Source organism: Lepidothrix coronata, unplaced genomic scaffold (genome assembly GCF_001604755.1).
Source record: "Lepidothrix coronata isolate B3197 unplaced genomic scaffold, Lepidothrix_coronata-1.0 Scaffold3, whole genome shotgun sequence".
Lineage (NCBI taxonomy): Eukaryota > Metazoa > Chordata > Aves > Passeriformes > Pipridae > Lepidothrix > Lepidothrix coronata.
In genome coordinates this window covers 5,534,913-5,552,996 of record NW_016690183.1, presented here as the reverse complement: position 1 = coordinate 5,552,996, position 18,084 = coordinate 5,534,913, and the positions used below count along the sequence as shown (strand labels likewise).

The 18,084-nt window shown below is 38.3% G+C and overlaps 2 protein-coding genes across 10 annotated transcripts in view; one reads left to right on the top strand and one right to left on the bottom strand.

The window, feature by feature from the left end:
* LOC108499864 (translation initiation factor IF-2-like) overlaps positions 1 to 18,084 on the top strand; it is a 76,343-nt gene that overhangs the window by 53,671 nt on the left and 4,588 nt on the right. The gene's annotated exons all lie outside the window — the stretch shown is intronic.
* The window catches only part of POU6F2 (POU class 6 homeobox 2), a 354,832-nt gene continuing 349,231 nt past the window's right edge, over positions 12,484 to 18,084 (bottom strand). For 8 of the 9 annotated variants that reach the window (XM_017820432.1, XM_017820438.1, XM_017820448.1 and 5 more), the window contains one exon: positions 12,484 to 17,270. In XM_017820432.1, coding sequence (XP_017675921.1) covers positions 16,766 to 17,270 — 505 coding nt within the window. In that variant the 3' untranslated portion in view covers positions 12,484 to 16,765. The remainder of the gene's footprint in view (positions 17,271 to 18,084) is intronic. The other variant, XM_017820422.1, reaches the window with a different exon arrangement.

Sequence of the window (18,084 nt, the reverse complement as noted above, 5' to 3'; positions counted from 1 at the left end):
ATTTCTTTGAGTAATTTCCAGTAGTTACAGACTATCTTGACAGGATAATTTATGCTTGAATTTCAGCCACTTCACAACATAACTTGCTGTTCACCACTGAACTTTACTCTTCCATCACATTTGAGAGGAAACCAATCCCCTCCTGAATTCGAAGTCTGAGTATGCAGCTGGCTTCTTTTACATCCCAGAAAGATGTTTTTGATAATTATTTTATTTGTGCTTTATGTAACATCTCTCAAAGTAGCTAGCGAAGATAGTGCATCTGCCACTGAAGACTTAGTGTAAGTGATTGAGTTTTAGACTCGGACAATAAAGATGGCACTGCAGCAAAAATCCCCAAATGTCTTCAGAAAGCAAACACAGAAAGATCACCAAACAAAATTCACTAATGAGTTCCAACACACATGGAAAGAAATATTTTTTCCCAGTTTTTATTCAAGTCTCACTCTCTGTTTCCTGTCATTGACACTACTTATAGTCTGATCTCAGAGAATCCAAATTCTCTCCTGCTCACTTCCTTCCTTGCAGCGGCCAATAAGAAGTTTTATTAATTTAAAACTGTTCAGAATCTAGGCAGGTGTACAAATATCCTATCCCCCCTCCTCTTGCAACATCCCTCACACCCCCGGCAACAAATGTCTGTGATTTTCTTCCAGGAGGATGTGTATGAAAAGACTTTGAAAAAAATTGTTAGGCTTTTATATGGTTATTTTATGTGTGCATTTCACTTTGCTGCAGGCAATGGTAGAAGACAAAAAAAATCAATCCATATTTGTGCAGAATGAAAAGATGACAAGAAAAAACCCTCTCTCAAAATATTTAGCTGTGTGGTATAAGGAATGAAATCATCAAAAATACTTGACCTGTTCCCCTGCTGCTGCTGCTGCTGAGCCCTTAAAATACCCAGACACATTAAGAAAAATTGTTAGGAAGATTTATTTTGGGGAACAGGCTGCTCTTATTCTGGAGATTAGTACTAGACTTCCTTTTTCTGAAGCTTGGAACCTCCTCAGTTCTAATTTAGGGGTGAGTGCTTTAAAATGCAACTGAAGCCAAAAATAACATAGCAAGGCATTTCTTGAGACAGAGGCCAAGTGGGTCAACCATTCTTTCCGCAATGGATTCAAATATGTCTACAATAGCCACAACTGCATCGTTTATGCATCTGTATCTGTATCTATGGCATGTTTGTGTGCGTATATATAAAAACACGGAAATACATATATTCACATAAACATGTATATGCTCATTTGCATGTGTGCGAATATGTATTCACATGTACATACATGGTAAATGTAGTTAATCTTGCATCTCTTGGAAAAGGCTGAATGCTGCAATTGGTTTGGTTGAAATATACTTGAAAAATAGTTTATTTAAAATGGGAGCACTTCTGAATGGCTTAAACATACAACCTTACCATGACAATGGATTAATAGTGGGCAACTCGAGCAGGAAAGATTAATATTACTCATAAAAACCCTGGTGTAGAATGTTTGTTGTACTGCCAACAACACTGCATAGGAGGTGATTTTTTGGTCCCTGGCAATGATTTTTGCACAACATACCGAGTAATCTTGTCTACAATGCAATTTTTCTACCATAAAACTCGTAGAAGGAATAATACAGCTCTCATTTTTCCTCTAACTTCTAAGGAGAACTCTAAAATATATACTTCATGCCAGTAGTCCATAAACTCCACTTGTGCTCAGGCACTATGCAACTGGAGGCTACCAAGATCAATAAAATCATTGAACCCACAAATACTTCTACATCTAGAGTTCTGTGAAAATTTAGAGAAGCATATATATCTGTATGTAGGAAAAATAGACAAAAGGGCTGTTGTTGGTAGGAGGAGCAAAGTCTGCTGGATTTAGACTGCAAGACAGTGAGCGTCAGAAATGTGATGTTCATGGTTTGATGCCAAAGCAGTATAAATTCAGGAGAAGCAGCACATTCAGGAAATGGATTTAAGGGGGATGGATGACTGGCTCTGGCAATTGCTAATAAGACGCAGAATGTTTCCTGCCAAGGTCACTGATTTTACTCCATTTCATTATCAATTATTAAATATCTCTTCCTCTTATTATTAGTTTACAAGTTGTTTTCACATGAGGGATGCCATTTGGTGTCCTATGTGAGGTGAATAGTTGATGATGAGTCAGGCTCAAGGCAGAGTTGTATCTGTAACAGGAAAATTGTTGTTACATTGTGTCATGTTAAAAGAAACAGAAAAGAAGAACTGTCTGTCCAACCTGTATTAATTTTTTTTTTTTTTTTTTACTATTGGTGTTCCCCCCCAGGAGATCAAAGGTTTTTAATGTCCAAAACAGTCTGTTAGCATCTCCTCAGATGAGACTTCTCACTTAACAGGTTCACTGAAATGGACAGGACATTTGATACCGGTTATATATAGACAATACTTAATAGCAATAGGGAAACCCCTCAATCAGTTTCTCCTGTGAGTTATTTTGTTGTTAATGAAACTGTCAGCACGTAAAAATGGACTCACTCTAACAGTTCATGAAATAATATGTTTATTAATACAAATTCGTGATAATTTATATGGTTCATATAATTGTAGCAACAACAAGGCCAGGCACACCATCTAAGGCAAAGCAACTTACAAAGAATACTAAAATCACAAAACCCAAGCAAAAACTCTAAAGCAAAGCCAATTACAAAGCACATGCTCTAAAGCAACTTAAAACAACTTACAAACTTAAAGTAAAATCTTAAGTACATACTCTAAAGAAAAAACAACTTACAAATAAGTAAGACAATTTAAAAGAATGAGTAAAGCAAATCTTAAACACAAACTCTGAAGCAAAAGCAACTTACAAAAAAGTAAAAGCTTTAAAGTATTATGAAGCAAAAGTAAAATTAGTATATATATATATAGATACTAAGCAATCACTCACCGCAAGGCATCCCAAGAGAGTGGAGGGAGAAAAGGTAGCCCGCTGGTTACCTCCACAGAATTGATGGAATTTCTCCCCGATTTTTGGTTGAGTCCAATCTCTTTTTATACCTTTTTCTTTAGGCAGTTTGAGTGGCTGCAGTCAATAAATTAGTTTTGGGGTGATAGAGAGATGAAATAGGCCCAAGGGTCCACTTCCTGGCATCTAGGATGTTCTCCAAAAAAGGCTATGTTATCTTCATATCGCTCCTTTCTCCTTTTTAATCCTTTTATCAGTTTCTGGGAATGTCTCCCTGGCTGCTGGGGTTTTCCAGGAAGCCATCAGAAGGTTTTTTTTCTCCTTTTCTATCACCTTATCTATCACCTTAAACACTGGCAGTATCTTCCACTCTGTCAGGAGTCTCAAGAGGAAGGACAAGGTCTATGTAGGGGTATAGAGCTTGGTTATTTTTTTTCTCTCTTGCTGTATGTGCTATACTACATCAATGAAAAAGACAGGTCTTGATTTTTCCACCTGTCTGATACTTCCCATATGCAATAAACCTCCTCCCAGCACGGTAGCAGGGAACGTACGAGGTGGTCAGCTTAGTACAAAGTAGTTGTCTCTCTACTCAGGCATACTTATGTGTAGAACCATCTTACCTTATGAAATAAAAGTAATGAATTTTGATTTGTCTTCTTCACCAAAATGTCATTTTAAATTAGGATTTAAGAGATTGAGAGGCAAAGAAGGGATTTGATAATGTCATACAGGCAAATAAAGAAAAAGGCTAAATTGCTTCAATACTGATATTAAAAACAAGATCCTGTTTCAGGACCTTTTTTCTCACAGAATCCCTTGTTTAGGGGAAACTCTGTGAGGTTCTTTCAGCAAGTCAGTCCTTAAACAAATAGTTCTGCTTCAGAACACTCATGGTATGGTTTTCATGTTGCCAAAGGAGAAAAAAAAAAGATTATATATTACTGAGGACGTAAGTGAGCAGAAAATTTGAAGCACAATCATGAGTTGGTGTGAATCTCTCTAAAGGACATGTTGAAACTCTGAGGCAGTGAATAGTTTTCTGCTATTTGTGGGGATTGGATGGGGTGAGGTTTTGGGTCCATCCGTGCTCATACATGAGATTTCTGTGCTCAACCTTTTCCTTGTTCCATTCTTTTTGCACCTTTGCCATTGGAGCAACTTGTGTGATTGCCCTTTAACCTGTTTCAGTCATAGAGAAGTGAGTTGGCTTAAAAAATTTGAAAACTAAATATTTATTGAGGTTGTCCCGGCTGAAATAAGATAGTGAATAACATGAGAGTATCTGCTGGAAGATCTGAAGAGGCAGCCTTCTTCAGCACTTGGGGATAGGGGTGAGGAAGGAACATAGCAGATAATCCTCCTCTTGCAGGTGTTTGAAGAGCACATTTGCCTATGCCAAGAGAAAATTCTGGATCATCATCATCTGAAATTTGTTTCCTGGGTTGGTCTGGGTATGAGGCTGTTGGGGAAGACTGTAAATTGCACCTGACAGTTATATTTAGTCTTTGATTCTGTTCAGGGTGTGCTGTAAATGTTAAAGGCAAAGGAAAGCAATGGCCAAAACACTGAAAAGTCTGAAGGAAAATCACCAGGACTGACCAAGCAAAGGGGAAAAAAATGCATATTGATTATCTGGGTGCGGGGTTTCTGCCAAGCATGATCAACCTTCATTCCAACAAACTGAACTGTATATAGACTTTACTGGACTCCTCTAACCCATTTTACTGCACAGGTGCTGAAGGCAGTGAGCTTCAGAGCTTCACTGAAAGCAGATGAGCATTTGAAAAAGAGGAAAGTATTGGAAAGAAATGTCCAAATCCTGTACAGGTCTGGAACCAACACCCCAGCAGCTAAGCAATAAAGCTACTTAAGGTAAACCTAAGTAGACTATACACTTGAACATCTTCCCCCAGTTTAAATAGGCTGCTTCCAGTGTGCAAAATCTTGATGATAGAAGCAAATATGGATGGCCTGTAAACCTGCCACAGATTTTGTTAAATTAATGAATGAAAAGTTGTGTTTATTTCTCTCCTGTGTTCACAAGTAGGCCAATCTTCTGATATAAACCCTGATCCAGAAAAATAGACTTCTAATACAATACCTCGTAAAGAGTTTCTATGAGGAGGCTATTTTACTCTCCTTCTTCCTTTTAAACACCTTCCCAGTGCAATAGGAATGGAATGTTTTTTCAGCTAGAGATTTTTTTCATCCTAAATTACAATATATCTACTGTATTGGAAATTCAAGTGACAGATTGGGTTTTTTTAAAGACAGTACCTCTCCACAGTAAGGAAGAGTTTTACAGGAAGTCAAGGCCTATGTACCTGTTCTTACGGGAAAAGAGTTGTACTCATTTATTGTAATTGAAATGCACCCCTGCAAAGTTTACTTCTCTGAAAAAATTAGCAGTGGGTGTTGTGAAAGGAGGAATGTGAGATCAGACACTGGTCCTTTCTGGTATGCTTGTTCCAAGACATTAGTGGCTGGTCTTATAAAATGACAAAGAACTGCAAGTACCAGGACTAATGACATCTGGTCTCCTGGGATGTGCACCTCCTGGTAGCTTGAGAGCTCAGTGTGATATTTTTTCCTGCAGCTGGGGTTTTTAGAAGGACTTTCTTTCTCCTTGCCCATGTTGATTCTCTCTGGTATTGAGTAAGATTTGAGCTTACTGAAGACTTTTTCTCACCTGGGACTCTAATCTGCCTCTTTCTTCTCTGGGCTATTTTCATTAAACCTGTAGTTACCTGTCTCCCTTATGTCAGATTAATTTGAAGCTGGCCAATGCTTTAAAGCATTGAAGTTAAAATAGTAGATAAAGAAGGAAACATGCAATTAATTGTTTCTTTATAATTCCAAGCTAACACGGCTCTGTAAACGTTTAAAAACATGCAGATTGCTTACCTGAGACAGGACTGGACTAAGCTGGAGATGCTGGTTTTGCATATAGGCACATTCATTTTTACATATTAAAGAATTACACATAATTGAAATAGAAAAAATTGAGCTGTTCACAATCAAACAATAAGTAATTATGCCATGTGATTCTTTGAAAATGGACATTATCTTCCTGCTTTCTAAAAACCATGAATAATTAGTTATCAAGGAGTACTTAAATTAGCTTTAGGAAAATTATTCCTGTTACTCCAGTAAAATAGTCTTAGGCTCAACACTATATTTTGAAAAATGTTAACTTGTTTAGAACAGCCAGATTTCAATTCTAAAATTCAAGCCATTTCCAGACATAAATGTAACTTGTCATATTCTCATCTTCAGCTGGCATCTGGGGCCACAGGACCTGCTTTTGATATCACACTTTTAACCACAGCAGAGGGAAGTATATTGTAAATAATACAGACTTACAAGCTTGATGTACAGTGAGTGTATGCTCAGCTGATACCAAGCGATTGATAGGCTTTTATTACTGTGTATGACTGTTCTAACACATCTTAGGAAGAGAAGAGACATATTCTGTCAGTTCTGCCTTTTTTTTTAGCTTCTTCCTCTTTTTTATTTTGTTTTGATTTTTTTTTAACAAATAAATTTGATTTTGTCTTTTATAGCTGTGGTCTTTATTACATATTGCCTGCTGAATAATTTCTTTGATGGTATCATGACCTGTAAAGTGCGTATTTCAGTGTAGACTTTTGATCCCTGCTCTTTGTGTTCCTCACTCTGGATGTACAGACCACCTGGTGAGTTTTGATTCCCCAGAATAGCAGATAAGACTTAGAGTCAGTCAGGTTACTGATGCACATGCTTGGCATTAGGTATACCACAGACACAAATGATGCTGTTCTCTTTATTAGTGGTTAGTATATGAATTTGTTAGGGTGCCTTCAGAAGGAAGGATCTTAAATGCAGTGAAACAATAGAGAGTATTTTAAAAACACTTAATACCTCTCGCTCTTGTATTTATCCTGTTTCCCTCCATGTTCCCCTCCAGATTATCTTCAGCAGCGTTTTTGGCAGTCAACTGCTGAGCCAAAACCAAGAGCTCTATTGACTTTATAAGGAACGTGCACATACCTTTCCTGTTGAGATACAGTTCCCTTTGAGTTGTTTGTGTTTCAAAAATAATAAAAGACATATCAAGATTTACTGATGGATGAGCTAGAAAAAGTAACAAATATGAATATCAATTCACAAATGCCCTGGGTAGATCCAATCCTGTGAAGTCACTAAATGTATCTGTGAAGGTATCATCAAAACATCAGTAACACTAGTTGGGCAAATTAAGTTATGTACATTATGAACTTACAAGATTAATATCTTTAGATTCCACAACTGGAAATACTGACGTAACTGAAAATAGCTGCTGCTGTTCAAGAAACAGCCATTTCTCTTCATCTGCTTTTAACCTGAATGAATTGAGTGGTAATTTTGGAGAAAGTTTCATGCTCCTCTGTTTAAGAACACATCATTGATCTGGAAATGTCAAAAGGACAGAGGAAAAATGGTAAAAAACACCACAGTACCTTCTCTGCAAAAAGAAATTAAAGGATCTTCATAGCTTTCAGTTTATAGTTAAAAGACAAGTTAATATGTTTTAGAGAAAAGTATAAAGAGTTCATGAGGACATGAGATGTTAAAAATTATAGCATTAGCTGGAATTGGCTGCTGTAGTTGCCAAGCCATTCTCAATGATATTTGAAAAGTCATGGCAGTCAGGTGAAGTTCCAGGTGACTGGAAAAGGGGAAACATACCCATCTTTAAAAAGGGTAGAAAGGAAGACTTTGGGAACTACCAACTTGTCAGCCTCATCTCTGTGCCTGGGAAGATCATGGCACAGATCCTCCTAGAAGCCGTGCTAAGGCGGATGGAGGACAGGGAGGTGATTGGAGACAGCCAGCCCAGCTTCACCAAGGGAAAGTCCTGTCTGACCAACCCAGTGGCCTTCTATGATGGACTGACTATGTCAGTGGACAAGGGGAGGGTTACAGATGTAAAACCTCTGTAAAGCCTTTGACACATTCCCCCACACCATCCTTCTCTCTAAACTGGAGAGAAATGGATTTAATGAGTGGACTGTTAGGTGGATAAGAAATTGGTTGGATGGTTGCATCCAGAGGGTAGTGGTGAATGGCTCAGAGTCACAGTGGACATCAGTGACAAGTGGTGTCCTGCAGGGCTCCGTTTTGGGACCAGTGTTATTTAATATCTTCATTAATAACATAGACAAAGAATCAAGTGCACCCTCAGCAAATTTGCTAATGATACCCAGCTAAGGGGTGAGGTTTCCACACCTGAAGGATGAGATGCCATCCAGAGGGACCTGGACAAGCTCGAGCATTGGGCCTATGGGAATCTCATGAAGTTTAACACAGCTACGTGCAAAGTTCTGTGCCTGGGTTGGGGCAATCTCCTGTATCAATACAGGCTGGGGGATGAGGGGATTGAGAGCAGCCCTGCCAAGAAGGAGCTGGGGGTGCTGCTGGATGAGGGGCTGGACATGAGCCAACAGTGTGCACTTGCAGCCCAGAAAGGAAAACACATCCTGGGCTGCATCCAAAGGAGAGTGGCGAGCAGATCAAGGGAGGTGATTCTGCTCCTCTACTCCACTCTGGTGAGGCCCAGCCTGGAGTACTGAGTCCAGCTCTGGGGTCCCAAGCACAGGAAGGACATTGACCTGTTGGAGAAAGTCCAGAGGAGGTCCAGCAAGATCATTAGAGGGATGGAGCATCTTTCCTATGAGGAAAGACTGACAGAACTGTATGTGTTCAACATGGAAAAGAAAAGGCTTCTGGGTAACCTAATTGCAGTCTTCCAGTACCTAAAGGGAGCCCACAAGTAGTGATAGGACAAGGGGGAATGGATTCAAACTAAAAGAGGGTAGGTTTAGATTAGATATTAGGAACAAATTCCTTACTGTGAAGGTGGTGAGGCACTGGAACAGGTTGCCCAGAGAAGTTGTGGATGGCCCATCCCCAGAGTTGTTCAAGGCCAGGCTGGGTGTCACTCTGAGCAACTTGGTTTAGTGAAAGGTGTCCCTGTCCCTGACAGGGTTGGATGTAGATGTTCTTTAAGGTCCTTTCCAACCCAAACCATTCAATTAATGATTCTATGATTAAAAACTAACAGGAATGACTGAAGGTAAGCACAAGTACTTCAATGACTTAAAAAAAAAAAAAAGCGTGGGCATACAGAGGTTACATGCTGCAGCCAGGAAATCCATGCTGCTGGGATAATCCTGGTTTCCCCAGGATCAATTACAAATTGCCACACAATTCAGATTTGTGCAGTGTCACCATCTTACTGTCTTCTAAGACCCTCAGGATCCTGCAACCATTTAAGGAACTATTCTGGGACCATCACTGACAGAGAACATACAAGGTGGGAGACTTTCCTGTTGATGGTACTGATGGATAGGTTGGATGGAGCATGGAATTTTGTTCATTGAAAACCAGGAGTCATTAACTGAACACTAACATTATGTTAGTGTTAGATGTCTGAAAAGAAGAGAGTGAGTCTATACCTGACAAGCTTGTTGATGCTGTGCCGGTGAAGGCTGGGCCGCAATTTTAAGCTGCTACATCACAAAACCAGAATCTTGTGTTCTTTTAGGGCTGTCCCACTCATGTAGTCCCTACCACGGTCTTGGTACCTCCAAAGCCATTTTTTGCTGCTCCTTGATTTTGTGCGTGAGTTTGTGGCCTGACCCAAGACCCACCCACACTGAGTGTCTGTGTGATCACACACACAGCTCTTGGGCTGAGAAGTGTTTTGACATGAGGCCACTGATCATGCAATAATACAGGAAGTTCAGTGACTATAAAATTAAAGACTCAGTCCTCCCTACAGCTGCTTTGGTGATTATACAGGGCTGCTGCTGGCCTTTTAGAGAAACCAGGGCAACTGGAGTCTGGATTGAAAAACATTCACTGCTGGTGGTCTACATGGTGACTCTCTTCTCAGTCTGGGCCAATGTTGTCTGTCCACAGTGTGGCAAAATGCAACAGTAAAGGATTGTGAGCGAGAAAAAACCCCCCAACATACAGGTCTGTTGAGCACAGGGAGAGAAAAGGAAAAAAAATTTCCAAGTCTTTAATTATCAATTATTTTCAAGAACTTCACAATCTCATACGGGACTGTTTTGTATTAAAGTTGAATACTCAGATTAAAAAACAAACCACAAGAGAACCCTCCCTCTTGACAAGTCTGTTTTGCTTCCTGAGTGGTTGTTTAATTGAAGTTTAAGTCAGTAGAAGAGAGTCTTCGCTTATCCAAGCCCTGGTAGTACTATAAGCTTTTCTCACAGGTATACATTTAGACTGTGATCAGTCCTAAAGCATCTGTACAGGGGAACAGGCTGTATAAAAACGTGTATTGTACAACTTCTGTGTTGTTCTCTAACACTTAGTGCCAACTCTCCTCCCATCACACCTGTCTTAAGGGAAGGGCAGGGCACAGACAGCATTTATTGTTTATCAAGAATATTGCAAATATGTTCTTTTTTTGGGGGGGGGGGTGTTGGGCTTTTTTTGCTAGAAGTACAACAGAGAGGACTGAAAAGCATTGTGCTTCCAAAGCTTTTTGTCCTTTATGTTGCACTTAAGGAGCTCTGAAATAGCCATTTTTAGAAATTTGATTTTTAAGCAGTCAGTAAGGGGAGTGGGGTGGTGGTGAAGTCTTATAGTAAGCATTCACTGGCTTTAGGGTAGCATCAATTTTGAGATTTCAGTGATCAGTGGGAACATGATTCAATTTGCAAAGTCACCATTTCTTTCAACAAAATAGATCCAGGTTATTTGGATCTATAATGGTTAGGTAGGGTCAGTTGCCTATGAGGCAGCTAAAATACCTATAGTATGATCAAAAGAGGAAGTTTTGCATTTTTAAAAATGGTAGGGGGGAAAAACCTCTAACCAGTGTATGCTTGTTGCTTTATCACTATTGAACAAAAAGATAGGTGTTCAGCTTTTAGTAGGGGATATAAAGGCACCAGGGGTCATTCTTCATGCCCTTGTATCACTGTAAGTAGATGAATTATGTGGGCTTGAAGTATGGCTGTTAGACCATGGTATGGAGGCATGACGCCTAGAGGAGCTGATGCAATTTTGGTGCCCCTATGAGTCTAGGGTGTGCTAGGCTAAACATTATGTTTGCTGTGGAGCAGGTATTTACCAGTGGGTAGATGTAAAGACTATACAGTCCCAAGACATCCCTCTCGGGGATTAACTATGTTGATTAACTCCCTGTGAGTAGGTGGTGTGTGGAAACCTGTAGTCACTACTTTTGTAATGAAGCAGGCACATGATGGGTTAGCCCATAATACAAAATACAAAATGGCAGTGTAGGTAGTACTAAGAAATGAATTCTCCTTTCTTTTTGTTCCCAGCTTCTGTTTACCTTTGGATTCAGCTGCTTTTGTTTCAGACCAAAGGAGGATTTGGGCATCTAAAAACTTGTCTACTTTTCCCACATATGATAACTGGTCTAACAAAATGCTATACCTCTTCCATATCCACCTTGTTTATGAAGCCTCTATCAACATATCTACCAGAAAGCCACCTTTTCTTTCTCTTTCTGATGCATCACATAAAATACAGAAAAAATGCAGAGAAAAGGAAAATTCCAATCTGGAAAAAAATCAGGACAAATAAATATTCCAGGTGCTCCCTGGGTTTTCTAATCAAATATTTTGGTTTAGTTTTTGATTATTTAACACATGATACTAGAAATGTAAAACAATATTTAACAAAATCAAAGGAAAAAGTCTTTACAAACGTCTTGTTCCCAAGTCTCAAACACAATATTCTAAGATTGTCAGAGCTTTTATTTAATGGGCTGTTTTTTTCCAAAACAAGTTTATAATTCAACTAATTCATTTCTCAAAATGTGCTGATTTTTCAGAATCATGTATTTAGATAGAACTCAGTATAACTCAAAGTAAGTAACCTGAAAAAAGAGGCATTTCTGTGACCTAATATCTAATTACAGAAAGAAACGAGCAATGAACCTCATGAGCTCTGCAAAAATGCAAGAGAAATCATTTGAATGGCTGACCCAGTCTTGCTACCACACTTCCCTTCTATCACTTACCAGGACTTTGTTACGGAACTGTGGAAGCACGGGGAGATACACTGTTTCTGGCCTTCATGTCCATCTGTGCTTTGCTCCGTTTGGCCTGGGGGATAACACACACTCACCTAAGTGATTCCAGAATATTCCTGAGGTAGATCCTCTACTCTCCATCCCTGTAGAGAAAATAAGACATCGGCAATGCATGCACCCACTCCGGGTACAGAAACAGTGTTTAGTTTTGTAGGTAAAGTTATGCCTCACAGTGCAAATGGATTTTCTTTCTTCCTTTCTTTCAAGCATTTAACTATTTTTGTATTGAACTGATGTGAAATTACATGAGTTTGGATAATGTAAATAATGCATGAGATTTAAGACAAACACATGAAAGGAGCTTATTTTTCATGTCAAACAATTCTTTATTTTTTATGGTACAAATTAAAAGTGACAGATCTGAAGCTGTTAAGAAATACACAAAGTGCAGCTTTACTGACCATACAGATATTGCTCTAGATTAAGTACAGTTTTTGTCAGTTTTTTTTTTTTTTTCATGTTAAGCAACCTGTGCAGATAAATCAGCTTTGGTTTCAAAGTCAGAGTAGTAAGGAGCTTCTATATATCCAGTTTGTTTTCTTGGTCACAAGTCCACCATATTGACTCCTTTTGCATTTATTCATATTTTTTAACAACACAATACAGTCCATTTTGTACTGCCATCTTTCCTGCTGCATGCTCCATGCATGGAAAAACAGATCTCTTTGCAGTGCTTCATAAGTGACCCTGGTGACCATTCTGTAGTTTATAGCACATAAGACAAAAAAAAAAATAAATAAAAAAATAATAATAATAATAATAAATAATATCACTTTTTAACAATAAATAAACAAATGTGCCCCACATAATCTTGAGTTGGAAACAAGCAAACCACGTGACGAAAAGCTCATTACAAAATGTTTTCCAAACAGATTTTACAGTCAAACATTGACATGGAAATCAATTTACTCTCTTATCTTCTTATTTGAATGTTGGTCAATAACTGGGTACAAGTAGAGTGCTGAGGTAAAACACTGATGAACAGTTTTATTTTTGTATTTTTTTTAAATAGTAACAGTTTAGTATTGCGAGATTGTCAGCAACATTTAGCCATATCTATACAATGTGCATATACCTACATACATTGAGCTTTGGTCCAGCATTGAGAAGACGAGCAAAGGCATTTTACATATTTCTTTTTGGTTATAGCTTGAGTTCTTTGATACGCCTCTACTTGTTCCTTCCTAGCTCCTTTTTGCTTTCTTGTTCTCTCTTTTTATTTTTTTTCTTTTCATTTATTTTCTTTTCTTTTTTTGGCTTTTTTTTCTTTTTCAGTAGTAACATAAAGAAATTTGAACCATTTGAATGCATTTGATTTCTTCAACTGTCCAAAATAGCTTTTTAGTGAAAAACATAAAAAGACAAAATCAGAACAGTAAGTGAACCCTTGGTTCATTATTCAAACAATATTTATACATATATTTTAAAAAATTCAATTATCAATAAATTGGAAAACCATTAAACAATCACATATGACTGAAGAGACTTTTGTTTCATTTGCTGGTAGCAATCTATCCTTTAGTCACATGCAAAATTAAAAGGTATTCAAATGTTATGAGTACATGAAAATTGTTTACAAATGGAAATGAGAAATGTTGCTAGTAACAAAATAAAACAAAATATTTATGGCCTCCCAAAGATATATGACTCACACATAATTTATCTTCCTAAGAATCTGTTCAGGCACCATTTATGCCTCATTGCAAATATTTGTTTATAGAAAAATTAATATAAGAAGCATTACAACACTTTATAAATAATTTACAAAACATAATACAAAATTAGAAAACTGTAAAAAAAATCACTGCACATGAATGGTTTTAAGACTGTGGGATGAACATTATTTTTTCTTCCAAGCTGGCAATTTATATTTATTTTACATTTTCACTGTCCTAGTTTTATCCTTCTGACATGTACTTTGGAACAGAAAAGAGCTTATGTAACTGCTGCCAGCATATTTTTAAACATTTAGTATCTTTCATACACTGTTTAGTTAACTTTTCTTCTTGAGGGATTTTTCTTCATGGAATTTAGAGCAGTCCCTGGGAGAATTGGAAATTTCATTTTTAGGCAAAGAATGGTTGATGGGGATGGAGCGGAGGAGACTATGGTCTTAAGGATGACTGAATGGGTAATTGTGTATGTGGCATTAATGACTGGGGAATTAGGACTGTACTGGAGACTCGGGTAGGATTTCAGGAGTGTCTGCTTCCAAATACGATCTGTTCTTCCCTGCTTCCCTGTTGGCTTCTGGTTGGTGGTCTGATCGTTATGTAAATTGAACTGTGGCCACAAATTTGGGGCTGTTTGATATAGATAACAGAGATATTTCTGTGGATATAGGTATCTTGGGAGACAGAGGGCAAAAAACCCCAAAAACTCAGAGGGGCAGATGTAGCTATGAGACTCTCTTTACTTTACATGCTCAGCTTGGGTAAAGCATCTTCTTTGTCCCTCACAATTTGCCTGTGGTTACTGAGGTGATTTTCCCCCAGCAGTTATTTATATATCAACAGTTGAAAAAGAGTCAATAACAATCTTCACTCTCCTCCTCATAAAAGCAATACTGAAAATATCCTTAAACATACCCTGCTGAAGCTTAAAGCCTAAAATGCATTTGCTGGACGTGAGCCCATCCTGGAGTACTGGATTGTCAGTGCTCTCCAACCCTGACCTTTGAGAGTGCTCACATTTAGAAGCAGTTTCTGGCCCTGATAATGGTTCTCTGAAACCTTAAAACTCCCCCAGCCATGCAGCAAATACCACACTCTACAAGGCAAATCCTATTACTAAAATAGTGAGGGCCAGATTCAAAGCCTATTGAAATCAATGAAAGTCTGTTTCTTTCACTAAGTTTTGGAGTTCTTGAGTTCTGGAAAACTCTGTTAATAAAAGAGGTGTTATTTGAAGACTCCAGCACTTCAGGAACTTCCTTCAACATCCTGGGTAGACCGGAATCCAGTACAACCATCCTAAGGTCAAGGACTGCAATCAGGAGTTATACGAGCAGAATTTTACCATTTCTACAGTGAGTTGAACCAAATCACTGATATTTTTTTGGGGAAGACCTGATCAAGACGCAGCTTTTACCCTAACAGGGCTGAACCCTAAAGGCTGGAGCAGAACTCAGCCAAAGATGAAAATTGCAGACAACCCTCACAGGTCAGCCCATACCCCATCAAGAACCTGAAACACTTTTCTTTTGCCCTAAGCATTGGTATACTTGTAGGTCCAATGACCACAGTATTTTAGTGGTTTGTCCAATCAAAAAGGAAGCCACAGAGGTAAACTGTCTTTAAAGGAAAATATTGCAGGTGACCCACCTTACATTACCAAGGGATATTCACTGGGTTTCTCTACAACCCAGTTGCTTATGCTAGCCAGTGGCCACAGCAAACACCAGCAGAAACATATCATCCTACTGAAGAAGTTAACAGGGCAAACATCAGTATCAGGATAACACAAAAAAAAGCAAAAGAAACAAAACACTACCATTGAAACAGTCCATAGTGATCTAACGATCAAAACCTCCTCATCACTTCTTGGCCTGTCAATTCGTTTTCATCAGAATCTCAAAAAATTTCTTTGGCTAGCAGACTTTGGAGAGAAATTGCTTCAAGTGGAACTATAATATAGATGCAGTATCAAACCAAGTGTGCAGTTTATATTTATACTACAAAATGAGTTTTGGTAACCTCTGCAGGTTCACAGCCAAAGGACAGAGAAATCCCAAGCCACACATTTGACAAAAAGCGCAATTATGGCTGACAGTCCATCAGACATAATCCTAATCCTTCTTGGTCCTCTGTTGCATTTCAGTGTATCAATATAAAAGTCTTCAAACAGTACTGAGTTATGTGGGTTTGGGGAAGGGGTGGAGAATGAGCTGGAGGGGAGGAGGCAGTAAATAGAATCAGAACCAAAAAATAAAAAAAGAAAAATGCAAACCAAAACACACACCCTTAGAAGAGAAACACCAAACCCCACAAATCACAATAAAAAGAAGTTATTTTTGGCACCCAAACACTAGGAGATTGCAAAACTCTGGACTAAAAGAAAAGGAGGTGACCACTATGGAATGGCTTTAACACCTGTTTGTACACACCTGCAGGGGTGCAAACAAGAACGAGAGAAACTAATCCTGTTGTTTTTCTCTTTGCAAAATACAAATGTAAAAATTCATAACACAATTTTACACTCATAAAAGAGTAGACTAACAATCTAGTTTGCAATGCCATGTTTCTGACTTTGGTTAATAGTTTTCATAGTGAATCAGCACTTGATACCTGAAAGGCTACAATCATTCCTCCAGGTGGCAGGCTTGTATTCTCTTTTAAACAGATAAAAGTTTTTTCTTTTTTTTTTTTTTTTTTTTTTTTGTTTTTCCTTAAAATGCGTTCATATTTTCATAATATACAGAAAAAAGTAAGCAGTTATTTGGTTTACTTTAAGTCCATTTAAAAAAACTGGCTTTTTCTTTTTTTTGGGAACTAATTCTACGACACACACACAGACTAAGTGTCGTGTATTTTTTTTTTAAATAGGAAAACCCATGGACATTTATAAACTGTTCTGTCCTTCTTGTAGTTTTCTCAGTCTTTTACTTACAAGGGTGATGAATAGGTATTTTCTCAGAGTTCAAATGGTTGCGTTTCTGTTGGTGCAATTTTGTTTTCTGTGTGGTTTTGTTTTGTTTTGCTTAGTTTTGTTTTTAGGAATTTTCTTCCAGAGAGTCTGTTAAAGGCTCCATAGGAACTGCTGTCGCAGGCTCATGTTGTTTCAAACGTTTAATTGTGTTCTTCAGTGCTTGCCTCTTATTGCAGAACCAAACTCTAACTACTTCTCGGTCATAGTTCAGTTTCTCTGCAATCTCTGTCATTTCTTGCCCAGAGGGATGTGTGTTCTTCTCAAAGTGGGCATTCAAGATTTCAAGGGCTTGTGGCGTGAATGAGGTACGCCTCTTGCGCTTTTTGGATGGTTCACTTCCAATAAACTCGGTAAGGTTCTGCATACCTGCTCGATGGCGGGCCTCAGCCTCAGCCATCCACCGCTCAAGCACCGGCTTTATCTTCTGGGCACTTTTAGGGGTGATGTCCAGCTTTTCAAACCTGGCAGGATACAAAAGGCCAGGGTTCAGTTTGGCTGTCAGACTGCTAGCTATAGTGTTCTCTTGGGCTTCCTGTGGTAGGAAAAAGTGGCTTCTCAGGATGGTGTGTCTGAGGGAAAATTGAGAAAGAAGAGTCTTACACTGATGCTCTGCCAGGGTGGGACTTCCTGCCTGCCTAACAAATTGACTGGCAGAGGTAATTTACAATGGATTATGAAAACTGTCAGATAGGTATATCTATAAGTATATATATAAAACTAGATATTTAAGCTAACACATAATGAGCACTACAACAAAATTCTAAGTACACTAAATAATGTAGGTTAAGAGTCACATTTTCATATTTCTGATGATCTTCACAACCCTTAAGACTAAGTCTAACTACAGGAAATGATATCAAAGGCAATTGCATTTTATAATCTTATCTTTGTGATTAATCCTTTTGTTTTCCTTCCCATCCTGTGTTGTCCAAGCACCACAGCCTTAATAATACAAGCCAATGGCAGTCACTAGCCTCTGAATATCAGGTTTCCTTTCTGTTTTTTTCAGCAATTTTCACTGTTTGTAAGTTAATGCTATATCCCTTTTCTAGGTTGGAAAAAGATTCCCATAGCCACGGTGGTGTTCAGCTGAAACAGCTGGACACTTTGCAATTATCTTGACTGCCCCCACTATGTGCAAAGAAGAACTCATGTTTTCCAGATGAAACCCAGCATAATAGTCTACTAATATGCTGTGGCACCAAGCTGAGTTTATTGTGGGATTTCTGCAAACTGTACCGGAATGATATCATTTCCTGTAAATAAGGTCTTCTATATATCATTTTGCCATCAAAAGTCTTTTGCCAAACCAGATTTTACAAGTATTATAAAACATCTGGGAAAGCAGCCACACAAAGCTTTAATCCTTTCAAAAACAAGCAG